At 47.2% G+C, this 16747-nt stretch overlaps 1 protein-coding gene across 7 annotated transcripts in view; it reads right to left on the reverse strand.

The window, feature by feature from the left end:
- Il16 (interleukin 16) overlaps positions 1-14360 on the reverse strand; it is a 100326-nt gene extending 85966 nt beyond the window's left edge. Inside the window, exons 1-2 of one of the 7 annotated variants that reach the window (XM_063266338.1) lie at positions 13968-13982; positions 768-847 (exon numbers count right to left, since the gene is read on the reverse strand). Coding sequence is in view for 4 of the 7 variants with exons in the window: in XM_006229488.5 (XP_006229550.1) it covers positions 768-972 (205 nt within the window). In the remaining 3 variants the exon portion in view is untranslated. Of the gene's footprint in view, positions 1-767; positions 1428-3832; positions 8543-12504; positions 12522-13967 lie in introns of those variants that run through there. The other 6 variants (XM_008759600.4, XM_017588673.3, XM_017588675.3 and 3 more) reach the window with 6 other exon arrangements.
- Between the last annotated feature and the right edge of the window lie 2387 nt (positions 14361-16747).

The following is a 16747-nucleotide window of genomic DNA, read 5'->3' on the forward strand; positions in this document are numbered from 1 at the left end:
TAAAAACTAGAATATATGGCTGTGGCTTAGAGATGCCGCAGGGGTAAAGGACTTTCCTTTTAAGGATAAGGATCAGAGAGAGTTTCAAACCCTAGCAACCACACTAATGCACAGTGGTTGTGGTAGCCTGCCTATAATTTCAGCATTTGGGAAGCTGAGCCAAGGCACCCCCCACTCCCAGAGCAAATCAGCTAACTACAAAGGTCAAATGGATGATTGGTAGAAGAGCCTGCCCCAGAGAGCAATTGAGGAAGATACCCCACACCAACTTCTGAGCTCCACATGTGCAAGCACACACACACACACAGACACCCACTCACATGCCTGCCCCCAACACAGGAACACACACACACACACACACACACACACACACACACACACACACACACGCTCTAGACACATAGACAAACAAAAAGATTGATTTTGTGAAGAATCTTATACACTTGTGAGCCCTATCATTTTATATATAAAAGGGAATTTCTCACTAAATGTATTGATTTCCAATCTACTTGAAAGTCACATAGCAAACCTCAAGCCTGAAGCTTCTGTTGATGCTTCCGGCCGGGTCCTGTGGTATCATTTGGAGTTCTCATTTCCCTGGATTTCCTGAGTCTCTCCATGTGCCCCTGGGTCTCAAAGAAGTAGCTGATACAAAAGCATCCTGATTGTAACAGACTTTTTTTCTGTCACTTTTTGGGAGCTACATTCCCTGTTGGTCTTTTTCCTATGCTGAGGGAAGATTAAGGAAAGGGCTCAGAGTTACTCACGGTTAGCCTGGCCAGGTAAGAGATGCCATGAGCAGCAGGGAGGGGGTGCCGTTCCCTGACATCCCAGCAGCGGGGTGCGCCTGTGGATATGCCAAAGAGCATATTGGTGGTGACCTCCTCCAGCTGGCAGAACAGGGCAGCCACATCCTAGCTGTTGTACCTGTCCCTTACAGATGCACTTCTGCCCCCACGGTGCAAGACCCATGAAGATCCCTATTCTGCATGGATCCTGACATCAGGTCACAGGGCAGGGAGCTAGGAGTCTAGGAGCTGCTTCTGTGGCATCTAATTCTCTCCTCCAGGGACAAATGTAGCAGGCACCTCAGCTCCTGATTCTCTGCCTTCCTTTCCCCAGGCGGCATGCTCACGCACAAGCTGCGCTCAGCAACCCCATCTGCTCCGTGCTCTTTCGGGCAGGGACCTCTTCATGTTTCTGGCAGACACCAGGCAACCTTGTCTAATTACAAGACTGACATGGATGAGTCCCGATTTCTACAGAGATCCAAAAGAACTTGGAGTCCGTTGCTGATTCGAAGCTGCCTCCCAATCAGAAACATGGGGCTCACAGAGCCATTTGTTTATTTTCACTGTCTTGGATTTTTGTTCCCCACGTATGGGGGTGTGCGGCTGCTGACAGAGAGCTGTGTTTTAAGATGAAAACCATCTCGCATATGGAGATGTATTGCCAGTCTCACTCAATAGGCTGTGCAGACACAAACAATTCCCTCTCTTGATAAAACGTGTGTGTGTGTGTGTGTGTGTGTTGCAATGTGCACATACTTGACTTATCTACATGAGTGTACCCTCCTGTGCATGCACCTGTGGAGGTAAGAGGTCAACATTGGCTGGCTTTCTTCTGTGGCTAGCCACTTATTTTTTGAGACATGATCTGTCACTAAACCAGAATCTTGCTGTTTTACGTAGGTTGGCTGGCCAGTAAGCCCCAGGATCTCCCTGTTTCTGCCTGTCCAGTACTAAACTTATAGACATAAAAAGTAGATCCCACTTTTCTGTGAGTACTGAGGATCTGAACGCAGGTTCCTGTGCTTGGATAGCAAGCCCTTTACCCACTGAGGTACCTTTCCAAGACCTAAACTTACTCTTGGTGTTCAAGAATCCACACAATAATCAGTTTCTACTGCTCACTGTAATTCGGACACTTGGGCCATATGGTATAAAGCATGGTCCTTTACAGCCTACTGGGGACCACAGACACAGACAGATACTATTCCTAGTGTGGGAGCTTTTCCAGCAGAGACTTAAGAGTTAAGTGCCTTGGCTGAAGGAACTCTTTGACGCACCTCACCAAGGACCTACCTATGAGCAGAGACTTGGAAGCTGAATAAGGGGTCACAAGTAGCATGACCCTTCTGAATTTGGTTTAGATAAATCTATCGGTGGCTGTGGAGCCTGGGGGTGTGGAAGAGAGGACAGTGATGGCATAGCCCATTACGGTTTAAGGCGCCTCTCAGGAATATGACCTCTCTGTGCTGTTATCAAATTCAACTCAAAGTATTCCTCCACCTCTTCAGGATCTTGGATCTCTTGTGGTGGGATCTAGAAGACAGGGATGGAGAGTTGGCAAGAGGACAGACAGGTCCTCAACTTGTGGCTTTCTCCTAAAATAATTCTGCCTTAGTTCTCTGTATATGAGTATAAAGAAACTAATTCTAAAATGATTTCTTAGTTGAACTAAAATTCTCCAAAGAATTGTGATTTGATAGCTTTTTTCAAGTGTGTGTGTGTGTGTGTGTGTGTGTGTGTGTGTGTGTGTGTGTGTGTTCACATGGGGAAGCTAGAAGAAAACTTTGTGGACTGGGTTCTCTCCTTCCACCTTTACATGGGTCCCAGGTATTGAACTTGGGCACTAGGTTTTTGTGAGAAATGCCTTTATTGACAGCTGTCTTCCCAGCCTGAGTGTTCTTCTGTTGTGTTTTTACTCTATGGATATATGACTAGTTTGTGTTTGTTGGGGTGTCTTGGGGCAGTGATGAGCATAAAGCCTGGAGTCAGAGGCTACAGTTAAGTCCAGGATACACCCCCATTCTACCTGAGTGAACCCCACCATTCATGTGGAGCCACACCGCAAGATCACAAGGACAGTGTGTGAAAAAATATCAGCAATGTCTGGGGTTGGAAGAATGCCTAAGAAAGGGGGACAGGAAGCACCATTATGGATAATAGATAACTGGGAGGGCTGTAGCAAGGTACAAGGGTACTCTGGCAGCTCCTGAGCAAGGGAAGAGCTCTGTTGGGCTCAGAAGAGTTGGCCACTGTGTAAGCACAGAAGAGGACAGAGAAAACAGAGGTCTGATGACCTCCTTCCAAGAAGCTGAGGGAATAATGAGGGAAATTGTAGAGGGCAGTGACCCCAGGCTGCTCCAGGAAGCCCCAACATGGCTTCAGCTAGCTCTGGGGATGCAGCCACCATTTTGGAGTAGCTCAACCAGAAAGAGACAATTTTCCCAAATAAGAGCATAAGGAGAGATGCTGCCCCGTGACTTCAGAGCATCTGCTTCTCTTCACCCTCGTGTTTGTCACCTGAGACCCAGCAACAGGGAGAAATCGCACTATGAGACAGAGGGTGGGATTAGCACCATTAGCAAGGAACCAGCGAGGGAATTGGGCAAAAGCAGAAGCAGGGAGCCAAGTGCTCCAGGGATTCTTTTCTCACTATCAAAGCTATCAGATGTACCCATTCATTGTCCCCATCTGGCCAGGTCAACAAGAAAGCATCCTTCAGGTGCCCAAGGCCTTTTAACCTCCCTTCCTCTTCCCAACTGCTTTCACACCCACAGCAATAAAGATAAGACCAGGTTAGGAGTCAGAAACACTAGACCCACAGCAAGGCCGTCCAACTACCCAGCACTATTAGAAAAGCCCCATCATGCTGCATGGTAGCACTGGGACTCCTACACAAACAGCTCTCCCCGCTGAGCCTTCCCTGACCAAACAGAACATACATTTTAGCAACCAAATCCCTCCCCATTCAGGCCAGAAGAGTCAGCCTCCTTCTACAGGAAATGGTTGCTGGCTTTATACAGAGTGAAGGACCATCCACTCACCTGACCCTCCTGGTACAGCCCTTCGAGATGTCACTGCCTTTGCTGCTTTCTGCAATTGCAGAGACCAGAGCACACAGTAGTCTGCGCTGCCAGGGCCCCAGGCTCTGATTGGACTAAGTGGGGAGTACTCCTCTGTCATACTGAGACCAGCCCTGAGTCACATCCCAGCTCAGAGGGATGGCACACCCTATCGGATGCTGCCACCTGCTCTGGACAGGTGACTCTGGGTAAGTGAGTCCGGCCTGGCACGGATCTGTGTAAATACTCCCAGCTAGAGCCATCTGACATCTCCACATGAAGGACTTGGCCCAAACAGGGGATGGCAAGGCTGAGAACTGAGCCTCAGAATAAAGTCTGCCATCTGGGCAGGCCCTTTCTAGAGCACAGTGAGACTCTTTTGTCACCTGAGTGTCCTGGACATTCACAGGCAGCCAACGTATGATTAGAAAGACAAGAGGGCTATAGACCAGAGATTGGCACCTGTCAGGAATTTTCCATAAATGTTGCTGCACAGCAGTCCTGATGACCATGCACCTGAGTCCCCAACTACTCAAGAGGCTGAGGCAGGAGGTTCACACATTCATCACAGTACCATGGTCATGCACGTGCCTAGCATGTGTAAGACTTTGAGTTAGATTCCCCAGCACTGGATTGAACAAAACAAAACAAAGGAAAAATGCAAGTGAACAAGATAAAATTATCACCATGTGATCCTACCTGCAAGTAAGTACTGTCATAACCACGTCACGAAAAACACCACTCAAAAGCTCACTGCACATTTCCTCACTCTGCTGTGTTTGGTTGCCTTGAGTCACAGCTATGCATTAGATCAGCAAGGACAAGGACCTTCTCCAAGGTCATGGCTTACAAACTACCACATGGGGGCTCTAAACAAGGCGTGCCTGACTCACAACCCAGCCCCTCTCCCATCCTGTACTAGACATTCCCTAACAGATGAACTGACTGTAGGAATTCTCGGGCCCCAGCCCTACCCTCCAGAAGGGATGGCTAGCTGTGGAGGAGTCATAGGTATTCCATAAGATTCTGAGCATGCTCCATTTACAACCAGCTACTTAACTTCCATGAAGCACATTGAAACCCAGTCTTAGGAAATATGTGTGCTCATTATCATGTGGCCAACATGTCTTTCTCCCTCTCATCTTTTCAGAGAGCCTGAGATCTCAAGGTGACATCCAATCCATCTGCTCGAGACAATGTCCCGCAACTCTCTTCCAAGCACAGCCTCTGTGGGCACAAAGCTAACTTTTATGTGGCCTCTCTGGCATGTTTTTGGTCCTATGCATTAATAAGTGTGTGGGGTTTAACTGTAGGATGCCTATGACATTCCATGCAAGACTACTATGGCAGTCCACCCACTGCTGGGCAGCCAGGGTGGTCACAAGAGACATCTTGGGAGGGCAATCTGAACATAAAGTTGCCTTTGTTAGTAGGCCTGGAGACAGTCCCCCATTCTGGGACGAAGTCTGGGGGAAGGTGAAGGAATTCTGAAGTGCTTGGGGATGGGGGCATTGGTCACCACTGCTCTGCTTATCTATAGGGTCTCTTGAAGTTATCAAAACAGTGTAACTGGGGCTCCAATGGGCGTTGTTCATTGTGGCTACTTCCCTCTGGCAGAAAAGTTGAAGAATCTGTACCCTAAGAGGAGGATCCTGGAACTCTTTGTGTCAGAGCCAAACCCTTACCTTTATCTGGTCTGAGTCGTTTTTTTAACCTCCCTCAATTTCCAGGTAATCCATGTTCTCTTCAGACAAACTCATTCCCAAGTAAAGTCAGAACCATGACTGACCCCCTTCCACCCCAATTTGGATGCATGATCACCACCCCACACTGGACATCAGGCTTTCTGAAGGAGAGGACTGACTATCCCTCTCTGCCAAGCAGTCCACAGGTCTCATGGCTGCCCAAAGAAAGCAGAGAAGAGGCATCTAGGAGTGCTCTGCCATGGTTAGAACTTCTATGAGCTTAACTTCCTGTGCTTGCTCCAAGAAGCAAAATCAGAAACTTGAAGGTGTAGGGTGTTATTGAGAGAGTGTGACACGGGGCACATGTTAACAGCCCCAGGAATGCATGATGATGGGAAAAACCTGTGTTCCTTGCACTTCTCACCATTATTCCTTACCCTGTGAACCTCTTGCTCACTGAATTTCACAGTCACCTTAGCCTTTGAGTTAGTTCTCCAAGTCAAGCCTATGTTGCTACAGCCACTCCCTGACCCAAGAAAGTTCCCTTTCCAACTCTTCCTGAGGCTGGCTCCATCCTAAATACAGCCTGTCCTGTCCACTCAATCTCAATTACACCCCCCCCACACACACACAAGCTCTCTACTACGTCACCCTTGTTTATTTCCTTTGGGGAACCTTCCACCATTGGAGGGTGACCTATTAGCCTATATGAGTGCCTGCGAATCATCAATCTACCCCATCTAGAATACAATCCCCCAGACAGGGACCTCATCTGCTTTGTTCACCACAGGGTCCCCCAAACACGCCAGGCCCACATAAGGGCTCCATAAACATTTACAGAATGAGTCAACACATAACTGAGCGAATAAATAAACGACCAGTGCCTCATAATGGCTTTCCACATTTGTTTGTACTTTACGGTTTACAAAGAGCCCTTACATCTAACTCATGTGATTAGGCTCAGGTTAGATTGCACTTTCAAAATGTGCACTTCACTCCCAGCCCTTCAAGGCCTCGGACTGGGAAAGGGGGGGAAATATTCCCCTAAGTGTACAGAGTTTAGTTATGAGACCATTCGCCCTGGGCTTATTTTAGAGCTACAGGACAAAGGAAATTACCTGGAGGTGCCAAACCTGAAGGGTAGTGACAGTTCCCACAGCACAAAAGTAACTGAGGCTCAGTGTCGTGCTGAATATGGTCAACCTAGTACCTGTAGCTTAGTTAGGCTTTGGAAGATGCCACAGCTCCCATCCTTGCCCTTAGAGGACCCAGCAGGATGCTGAGGCCAGATGTGAATGCAGTGTCATCTGGATGGCCCTGCCCTTTTAACATGACTTGAAGAAGTGCACTTTCCAAGCTGAGCTGCTGGAGATTTCCGCCTGTACCACATCCCATCTGTTGAACAGGCTTGGAAAGGGTTAACATAAAGCTGAAGGGAGTGGTCCCAGCCTGCTATTTTAAGGACAAGACTAGGGTGGTTTACTAAGCACCAGCGCTGGCCAGCCCCTCCACCTGGAAAAAGAAATGAAAAGCCGGTTCTAACTGGCGGACAGACAGGGTGAGAAAGCATGGAGCCCCACCCAGCACAGCCCTGACAGGAACTAGGACAGTATTGGGCCCTGCTGGCTCCAAACTAGGGGAGCTGGCTGAATCCCTCATCTTTTTTGTTTTTTTAAGGGTATCAGAGGTGTTCCAAAGGGTGGGGTTTGGGTGCTGAGAAGTCATTTCAGACTGAAAAAGCTAGAATCTAAGGAGGGCTGTGCCTAGTCGTGCCAGGCGGTAACTAGCCCCACACTCTCTGCCCACACAACTATCTGAGGAACGCCGCCTCCTGCCTCATATCAGAAAACAACATTTAAAAGATGAAGAAATCCTTTCTTTTCCTCATTTGTTATTGACTGACTCTGTTTGTAAAAATGTTCAATCTTTGCCAAGGTCATAGGCTTGTCTCCTACAGATGTGTCTTACTTCCTTCACTTCCAGGGTCAGCATGACCAACCCCACACCCACCGCCCGAAAGAGAGACTTACCAGCTACTGTTTCCCAGAAAACTTGCCTGTTTTCCAAGTTGTCCCAGTCTCCTCCTCCAGGAAGCCCTTCCTGACATAACACGAATTTAGGGCTACCCTCCCGTCAAAGCACTCCATGCCTGTCTTTTTCATGTGTGTATCTGCTTTATGCAGTAGCTATGACTTCCCTATGCCAGGCACTGTGGCTCGTATCTCCCTCAGCAGCCTTGGAACCCAGTACAGACCTGGCACAAAAAGCAAGCTAAGAAGCTGTTAAATGAAGGGACAAGAGGGGGAAGGAAAAGAGGAGAAAAGACAGGGAGGAAGGAGGAGAAGAGGAAGCAGAGAGAAGGATGCTGAGGTCAGATCCATTAACATGGACACGAGATAGATAAATATGAGGCAAAACTTGCATCAGTCTGGGCTCATGTACTCACACCCTGGCAAATGGAGGTAGAACCACCATATAACACAGCAGTGGCCCTGGGGATCCAGTGGCTTCTGTCCTCGGCTGTGCTATGCACTGTCCCTGTGACCTACTACAAGCCGCTCGCCCTTCTGAATGCCAGATCCTCTTTTGCAAACAAGTTGTAACAAGGTCTGAAGTGTGTCTGCTGACCCACCGGCAGCTCAGATGCCCGCTTTGCTTCTACTCTCCAAGCTACTCCAGGGTCCCATTCGTTCTCCAAAGAGAAGAGGAGGGACCAGCAGGGCACATCAGCCACAGAGCCCTGTAACTGGACCCTCTGCCTCTGTGTGGCGACATCACTCAGACAGTTGAAAGCTTGTCCACCAATACTGCCTGCAGCCCTCTGAGAGGGCTCTGGGTGTAATTTCCAGTAAAAGAAGCTCTTTGCCTCCAGGGCTGGGGCCAGAGCCAGGGTGGGCTGCTTCAAGCAACACAGGGCTGCCTCAGGGAGGCAGATGAAAACCCACCTCCTACTTAGGAACTACAGGGGCCCCCAGGAGGCCTTGGAAGAGATGGGGATATTCTTAGAGCCTCTATGTAATTCTTTTATCATGCCTGATCAGATCCGATGATGCACCTGCTCCTTCTTCCCTGACCCAGTCTGTCCTTCTCATCCCATTATTCAACCAAAAGCTACAACCTTCACCCGCTCTAAGTGACAGCCTGGGCCATTCTCTCTATAGTTTCCCCTTTAGTTGAGAGTTACCTCCCTCTTGGAGCTGCCTTGAACTGCAGAATCTGATTTCCACTGGTACCCACTGTGAGCCCTGCCTATGGATTACAGGTAAGGGTTGTGCCTCCAGAGCTAAGAGACAGTTAAGCAGATGCTACATTTTATGTAAATAGGCCTTTAAATTTAGTGGCATCTTATATGAGCACCCAGCTATTTGAAAGTACATACAAAGACTTCCTTGTGTGATAAGGAATGGCATAGGATCTCATGTAGGCCAAGCTAACTTCAAATTCACCATGTAACCAAGGGTTTGGGGATTTAGCTCAGTGGTAGAGCACTTGCCTAGGAAGCGCAAGGCCCTGGGTTCGGTCCCCAGCTCCGGAAAAAAAAAAGAACACAAAGTGAATACCGGGCCACCCACAGTTACTCCGTCCCAAACAGAACAGCAACAAAAACCGGTCAAACTCCCAAATTCACCATGTAGCCAAGGATGGCAATGAACTTATCTTTCTGCATCCACCTCCCAAGTGCTAGGATTACAGGATTGTGCCACTATGGCTACTATAAGGAGTGCTGGGGAACAAACCTAGAGCCCTGTGCATGCTGGAGAGGTCCTCCACCAATGGAGCTGTGTCTGCAGCCCAGCATTCCCCAGCAGTAGGTCTCCCAACAGTACACACACTTCTCAAAGCTCCCTAATCACTGGCTTAAGACGTGGTGTGTGTTTCACTCTCTGTAAACTGACAGACACTGAGGAAGCTCTATGCCTTCTGGGCTTAGTGATACCTGACACATATGCAAATGCATCAAAAAGATGAAGCTTGAGAGGAATGCAGGGCTAAGAGATTGGTAGACACGATAAGAGGAAGATGACACAAATCGAATGTAGCTAATGGATACAGGCATGTGGTGCCTTCAATGAGAATGGCTGCAGGCACACATTGATTTGGTCACCAGAGAGTGGGACTATTTTAAAAAATTAAGTGTGAACTTGTTGAAGGAAATGAGTCTCTGGTGGTGGGCTTTGAGGGTTCAAAAGCCCATGCCACTCCTAGTTTCTCTGTCTCTCTGTCTCTCTATCTCTATGTCTATGTCTCTCTACATCTGTCTCTGTCTCTCTCCGTCTCTCTGTTGCTATGTCTCTCTGTCTCTCTCTGTCTCTCTCTGTCTCTCTCTGTCTCTCTCTGTCTCTCTCTGTCTCTCTCTCTGTCTCTCTGTCTCTCTCTCTCTCTCTCTCTGCCTATGGATCCGGATAGCTACTAAGCCTCGGTGATTCCTGCCATGGTAATGGACTAAACCTCTGAAACTGTAAGCCAGCCCCAGCCAAATGCTTTCTGTTATGAGTTGCCATGGTCACGATGTCTTTTCACAGCAACAGAATACTAAATAAACAGTAAGTAGAGTGACTTCTGCCTCTCATATGCTTACAACTCTTCATGAGACTGTTTTGGAAAACATAAAATAAAGAATCATAGGAAGTTATAAAGTAGTCCCTGGCACAGGGCATGTTTTTGTCCATCGAGGTTAAAGGTTTTAGTACCTTTATAAGAACTAAGTAGTTATCCAGACTCAATGTTGAGTGGAAGCACCCGCGTTCCTGTGTGTATATGTATATGTGTATGCATGTGTATGTGCATGTGTGTATGTGTGCATATATATGTATACATATGTGTGTTTGAATGCTATTTTCCAGCAATAGTGTGGCATTTTAACACATGATTTTCAATGCATGGAACGTCCCGACCAGGATTCAAATGTTACTCCTGCTTCATGGCCGTCTGCTGAAACGCCCAGCGCCTGCATTTAGCTCAATTGTCAGACAGAAACAAGTACATTGCCCTGGTACAGTGGGGAAGGGAAAGTAAGCCCTGCCCGGGGAAGCCATCACTAGTTGTCCCTGCTGAACACTCTCAGGAGGAAGAAGAGGAGGAGAAGGGGAGGAGTAGGAGGAAGAGAGGATTGACCTTACAGCGGGGTGCTCCAGAGGTTCATGGAGACCTCATAACAATATCCGTACTTGGAACCAGGACACAGACAGTTGGCAGACGACAAGGAAGAACTTTAACCCATTAGCAAAATTGTCCTCCTGTACAGTGGCCAGGTGCAGTGGGGAGCTCTGGAGCCACTTTCTTTCCTTAGTCTGACACCGTCCAGAACTCTTTGCCCAGAATCTGCATTTCCACCCTGTCCCTGACCTGTGCAGTGATAGTATTATCTATCTCCTATTTCTGCTCATTCAGAAAGGATCTCCTATCTAGACTAAGCTGGCTTTGTACTCACTTTTTACCCAGCCTGTCCTCAAACTCACAGCAATCCTCCTGCCTCAGTCCCCTAAGTACTAAGATTACAGATGTACACAACCACACCCATCCAGAAAATACAGCATAAGCTAGTCTCGAACTCTTGATCCTCTCACCACACGTCTTAAGAAAATGCACCGCCATAACAGATCCTACCCTATCTTAACACCCACACACCCTGAAGATAAAACAAAACAAAAACTGAACAAGTGAACAAGCAAAAATAGCTCAAAACAAGACTTCCTCCCAGAAAGCTCACTCTAACCCAGGAGGTTAGGTTGGTTTTCCCCAACGAGAGCCCCTTGAATGCCCCAGCTTGATGTTTTTGGAGTCTGCTGTTTATTTAACATGTACCATTAGATGCTGAGCACCCAGCACAGTGCCTGGGGCGTAGAATGCTCTAGACAAGCAATGTGCTACAAATGAATCCCAAGTGCTTTAAGAAAGTGATTTCACTGGGCATGACTTAGAACAAAGTACAGAGGCACATGCACAAAAATTTATAATAAAACCCGTTACATTTTATACTAACTTTTAAAGCTAATGAAAATTAAAATTTGCATATATTAAAAAAAACCCTGCAGTTCAATGTGTTTCTCTCATAAGAACTGGAGTGGAAACTTTCTCCTGATAATTTGTGTTCGACTCGCTCTTGCTTACTTTCAATAGTGGCATTCTAAATGTATACTTTATTATTTAACATACCAATTAATTCTATTCAACACATCTATGAATTTCTGGTTTTGCTAATACAATTTTCCAGTGCATAAGTATTTTTAAGTAATGCAAGCTAAAATGCAATAAAATGAACATTACAAGCTGTGTGCACAAAAAAGAAAAACAAACAAACACTACTGCACCCACACTTGTCTCAGGAAACATTGCAATGCTCTGAGCTATTAAAGACATACATAGTGTCTCGCAAGCTGGAGTTCTTCCCCGGAGCAGAGAAAGTGCACAGCAGGAGTCCCCAGTGCCAGCCCCTCCTGCCTCCAGCCTTAAGCAGAGCCGGTGTTTGCCCTGCAGGCTGACCCCCTGCTGCCAGCTGCTCCCTTCACAGGGATTCCCCAAGGGCCAGAGATTCTATTTTCTAACAGAAGAAATTAAGACATCCGCAGTCCTGTGACCCAGACAGATACAAGCAATCAGCATGGTCACTCGCATCTACACTTGGTACTATGGTACTACCAGAATGGTTCTTCAGGTCATCTCTAGTCCAGTTGCTATCTAACCATTTTGCCATCAGGGACTCTGTAATGGAGAAGAACTTATCCAGGATCACACTGCTCTGTAAGAACCCAGCTAGACAGGTTGGATGTTGCTAACACCCAATCTTCTGGACAGGTGAACTTGAAAAGAGCACTCATCCAGTCAGATGTGCAAGAGTAGCTGTCACCCTTTGAAGCTCCTTACCCCATGATTAAGACATCCATTCCCCACAGCCAACAAAAAGGTTGCTCAGGACAAACCACAACTGAACTCTTCTTAGCTTTTCTCAGAGTCCTGAAGCTGCCTTACCCATGATGGTGGTCCAGGATGGAGGCAGCCCACAGGCAGTGCCTTATCACTGCAAGGGCACCAAGCTCTCCAGGGACAGCTGGACCAACCAGAGCCAATGCTGAAACTCCACCACTGTCCTGCTATCCACCGTGCTGTGTCTGTTGCCCTCATGGGTGCTGTACCTATAGCACTCCGCAGGGAAATTCCCACTCTCACCGCTCTGCCTCAGAGTCTGTTGCCAAGGAAACCTCAGTGAAGAAGATACAGCCAGAGACAGAAAGTGAGTAAAAGCTAAGAAGATGTTCCTACATAGCACTGAGTACCATGCCAGTGCTTGCTGGAGCAGATTCCCCAGAGGAAAAAGATACATCCACAAGGTCTTTTTCCAAGAAGAGGTGTTTGAATGGCAGCCTGCTCCCTGACATGGAGAATACCACTACTGCTTTCACCCAAGAGCCTGGATATCTGTGATAATTGCTGGACCACCTAGGAGAGCTACTCCTGAGGTGTCACATGGTCACCCTGTTATGTCCACGCTGTTCAGGACATTCAGAGACTTGAGCTTTGTTCTTGTTTCTCCCACCTTGTGAGGCAGGAATGGATTATCCCTGGTCCTAAAAGGAGAAAACTGAACCATCGCAAGGGTGAACACTTTTTTCAAGATTAGGAGGCCAGCTCCTCTTGGAGCCACAGACACCCTGCCCTCCTCCTTTCCCTCTGAATTCAGAGTTTTGTTGTTTTTTTGTTTTGTTTTTAAAGGAGCTAATCAAAAGAGTTCAAAGTTTTACCCATATCTTCCTGGAGCTGGAAAAGTCAGTCTGTGCCTTTGACTCGCCTCACTCTCCTTTTTAAAGGAAACCATGTGTACATTCTGTTTGCCAAAGTTAGAGCTGAACCCAAGTTTCACCAGCACTAACTTTCACAGTTGGGCAGAAGGATTAACCTCGTCTGCCCAGACCCTGTTTGCGTCTGTTTCTGAAGCACACGCAGGGCACTGTCATAAGAAATGACATCATCTCACGAACTGAACCTGCAAGGAAGGCAGGGCCTGTGGCCAGGGTACCCAAGACCCTCTGAGTCCAGACTTGAGAGATCCCCAACTGTTCCACTGTCCTATCCCACTCCACATTTCCGTCTTATATTCTGCCTTTGCTGTGGGGACCCCGACAGCTTCAGCCGTGGACACGGATAGCCCTGTTCTTTCTTGCCAGCAACGGTCACAGAGGAGGCCAGGTGTGCTCACCCTCTTGGGGAGGGGGTAGACCCTGTGATGTGCACTTCATCTCTCTGCCAAGTGCGTGAAGAGTGAGAGACAGCCAACCACTTACAAGGACAAACAGACTCCCAGCACACGTGTGCACAGAGTCGCACACAGGCTGCACCAAGTAAGGAAAACGGCTTTCCCATCCCTCCGGGAAGATGTCCAAAAAGATCAGTCCCCTTCAAGTCCCCAGAGACAGATATAAAGAGGCTGCACTTACCGGCCTCCCTCCTGGGGAAGATGGTCCTGGGTAAACTCATGAGCAGTATGGCTGGTGACAGTCTCTGACAGACCACGCACAAGAAGCGCAGGGATCCGCAGCTTCTGGGGCTGGGAGTCTTTGAATGGGAGTTACAACTACAAAGTGACTCTCTCTTTAGAACTGTTTTTCCTCGGCAGGGAGGGAGGAAAAGAAAAAAAATCCTTTCCTACTGCCAGAAAATCTTTAACGTTTCACAACGGTCGCTTCCAACTCCAGCCTCCCTGTGAAGCGAGTTGAGTATTTCACTGGACTGAAGGGAGCCCTGAGATCCTTTGCCTCTTCTCGGACCACAGACTAAAATGCAGAAACCTCAGCCTTTCTCGTGGGCTCGGAGAATGCTGAGAGAGGGCAGAACGCAGAGAAGTCCGACACGTGGAAAATGTGCCCCACTATTGGGGCCACCGAATCACTCCTGTCTCTGTGCCCGCCCCTGGTGTTTCCACTGTGAGTTCTGCTGTGTTTACGTACTTGCATGGGACAAACACAACACCCCAAATCGTAGCCCCATGTTACAGTGATTCATTTTCTCCCTCGAACACAAACACAGCGCCTGTTCAATCCAAGAGGGAAACGCCTTTCATAAAATGTGCACAGAGCCTGGGCAGAGCGGCTGGTGCTGAATGCAGCCTGTGTCCCCAGAAGGGCAGAGGGGCTCCGGGGAAGGTGGAGGCTGACTTTAATCAAGACAAACAGAAGGCACTGGGCTCCTGCCCCATGTCTAGAAAAGGAAGGATCAAAAAAACCGGCTTCCAGTGCACTGTTAAATGTCGTCAGCCTCCTCTGGCCAATTTCCCCTGCTTGCCTCCTTATACTGGGTAGTATTTTGGGACTTGGACATGATGTACTGTTATTTTAAGTGACCAACTTGACTGCTGGCTTAAATAAATGCTTGGGTTTCTTCATTTAAAAGAAAAAAGGACAAACACACACACACACACACACACACACACACACACACACACACACACACACAGAGTAATTAAGTAAGTGAGCAGAACTAAAAGTGGGGAAGGGCAAAACTGACCCTTAGGCCCCGGTACAGTCCTGGAGGTACCTGTCAAGTAACGTGGGCTTCTCTGGAACAGGCTCCTATTGGGCTGCATGAACCCTTTGAACCCCTAACACTCTACTCAAGTGTCTTCCAGGTCATAGTGATGCACCTTCACATGCACAAATATTCCTTAAATCAAGGCTTCTTAAAACTTTTTCTCCTCGAGATCCTTTTTCATCCAAGAAATATATACATGTCCTTGGGTACACAAGTATTTAAAATAGATGTTTAAATCAAACATTTATCATAAGATCACAGACGTTTATTCTAAGACAATTCTTCGGCATATCTACCATCTTACTATGTATTAAAGAAGAGAGCAATTCTGCGTACTAATGAGAAGGATGTGACTTCACTATTACATAAAGGGTTAAATCCTGGATTCGTGTTTGATGTTGGAGAATGGAAAGCATCTTCAACTCTTTTGAATGGTTTAGTTTGGTTTTTTTTTTTTAATTTTACAGTCATCAATGCTGAGAACACTGCTTAGCATAAATATGTACCCAGAGTAGATTTGGGGCTACTTCAGAAATGGCTGGAAATTCAGTCCTAATCCCAAGAGAAAACAAATGTAATAAACTTTTATGTCACTCAAATCGGCAATTCAAACAGCAATTTTTAATTAATTCATTGAGAATTTCACACAATGTAATTTGATCATATTCACCTCTCCTTCCCACTCCTCCTCCCAGATTCAATACCCTTCTCTCCTCCAATTTTGTGATTCTCTCTCTCTCTCTCTCTCTCTCTCTCTCTCTCTCTCTCTCTCTCTCCCTCCTCCCCCCCCCCTCTCTCCCTCTCTCCAAGCCATTGAGGCAGATTTGCTCTGCCCATGTGCTCTTGGGTGTTTGAACATACACTGGATCATGGTTGATTAATCAGGAACCATCCGTTCCCTTAAAGAAAACCAATCCTCCCTCTCTGGCAGGTATCAATTACCAATAGCTCCTAGCTAGGGACAGACTGTCCCCTGTCCGTGTTGTCATTTGCCTTGATATTGTGCAAGCTTTGTGCATAGTCACAATTTCTGTGAGTCTGTAGGTGCAATGGCTCTGTTATATCCAGAAAGCACTGTTTCCTTGTGGCCACTCAGCAACTCTTACAATCCTTCACTCTCTTTTCACACTGTTCCCTGAGCCTTCGGAGTGTGATGTCGATGTCAGACTTAAGGCTGAACGCTGTACAGGCTCATCCTCCTCACCCTGACAACCGTGTGTCTCCCAGACATCTTTAAATCAAGCATTCTAACACAACGCAATCCACAGGTTTACAAATTTGATGCACACTGAGGCTTGAAGGTAGGAAAACTTTGTCTTCGTTATCTGTAATGAACCCATTACGTTACAAAAGGAACAGAAAACTCTGGATGTATTGTACAAAGCACTGCAGTCTGAGCCAAGGCTTTTCAGACAGTGATTATTGGCACTATGTGGCTGATTGTGTTGTGAGACTTCACGAGCACAAGCAGAACTTCCAGAAAAATCTTAAATTTGGTAGGTGTTTGATTGAAATTAGATTTTGATATTACATGTTCAGAAACCTTTTACTCTTGGCACATTTTCCACACCCATCACATTCTGTTGTGTGACCTCACATGCTGTAGGTACCCACCACTGAAGAAGATGGGTCTAGAGCAGTGGTTCTCAACCTTCCTAATAATATGACCCTTTAATACAGTTCCTCCTGT

The sequence above is a fragment of the Rattus norvegicus genome, chromosome 1, assembly GCF_036323735.1.
Source record: "Rattus norvegicus strain BN/NHsdMcwi chromosome 1, GRCr8, whole genome shotgun sequence".
Classification (NCBI taxonomy): domain Eukaryota; kingdom Metazoa; phylum Chordata; class Mammalia; order Rodentia; family Muridae; genus Rattus; species Rattus norvegicus.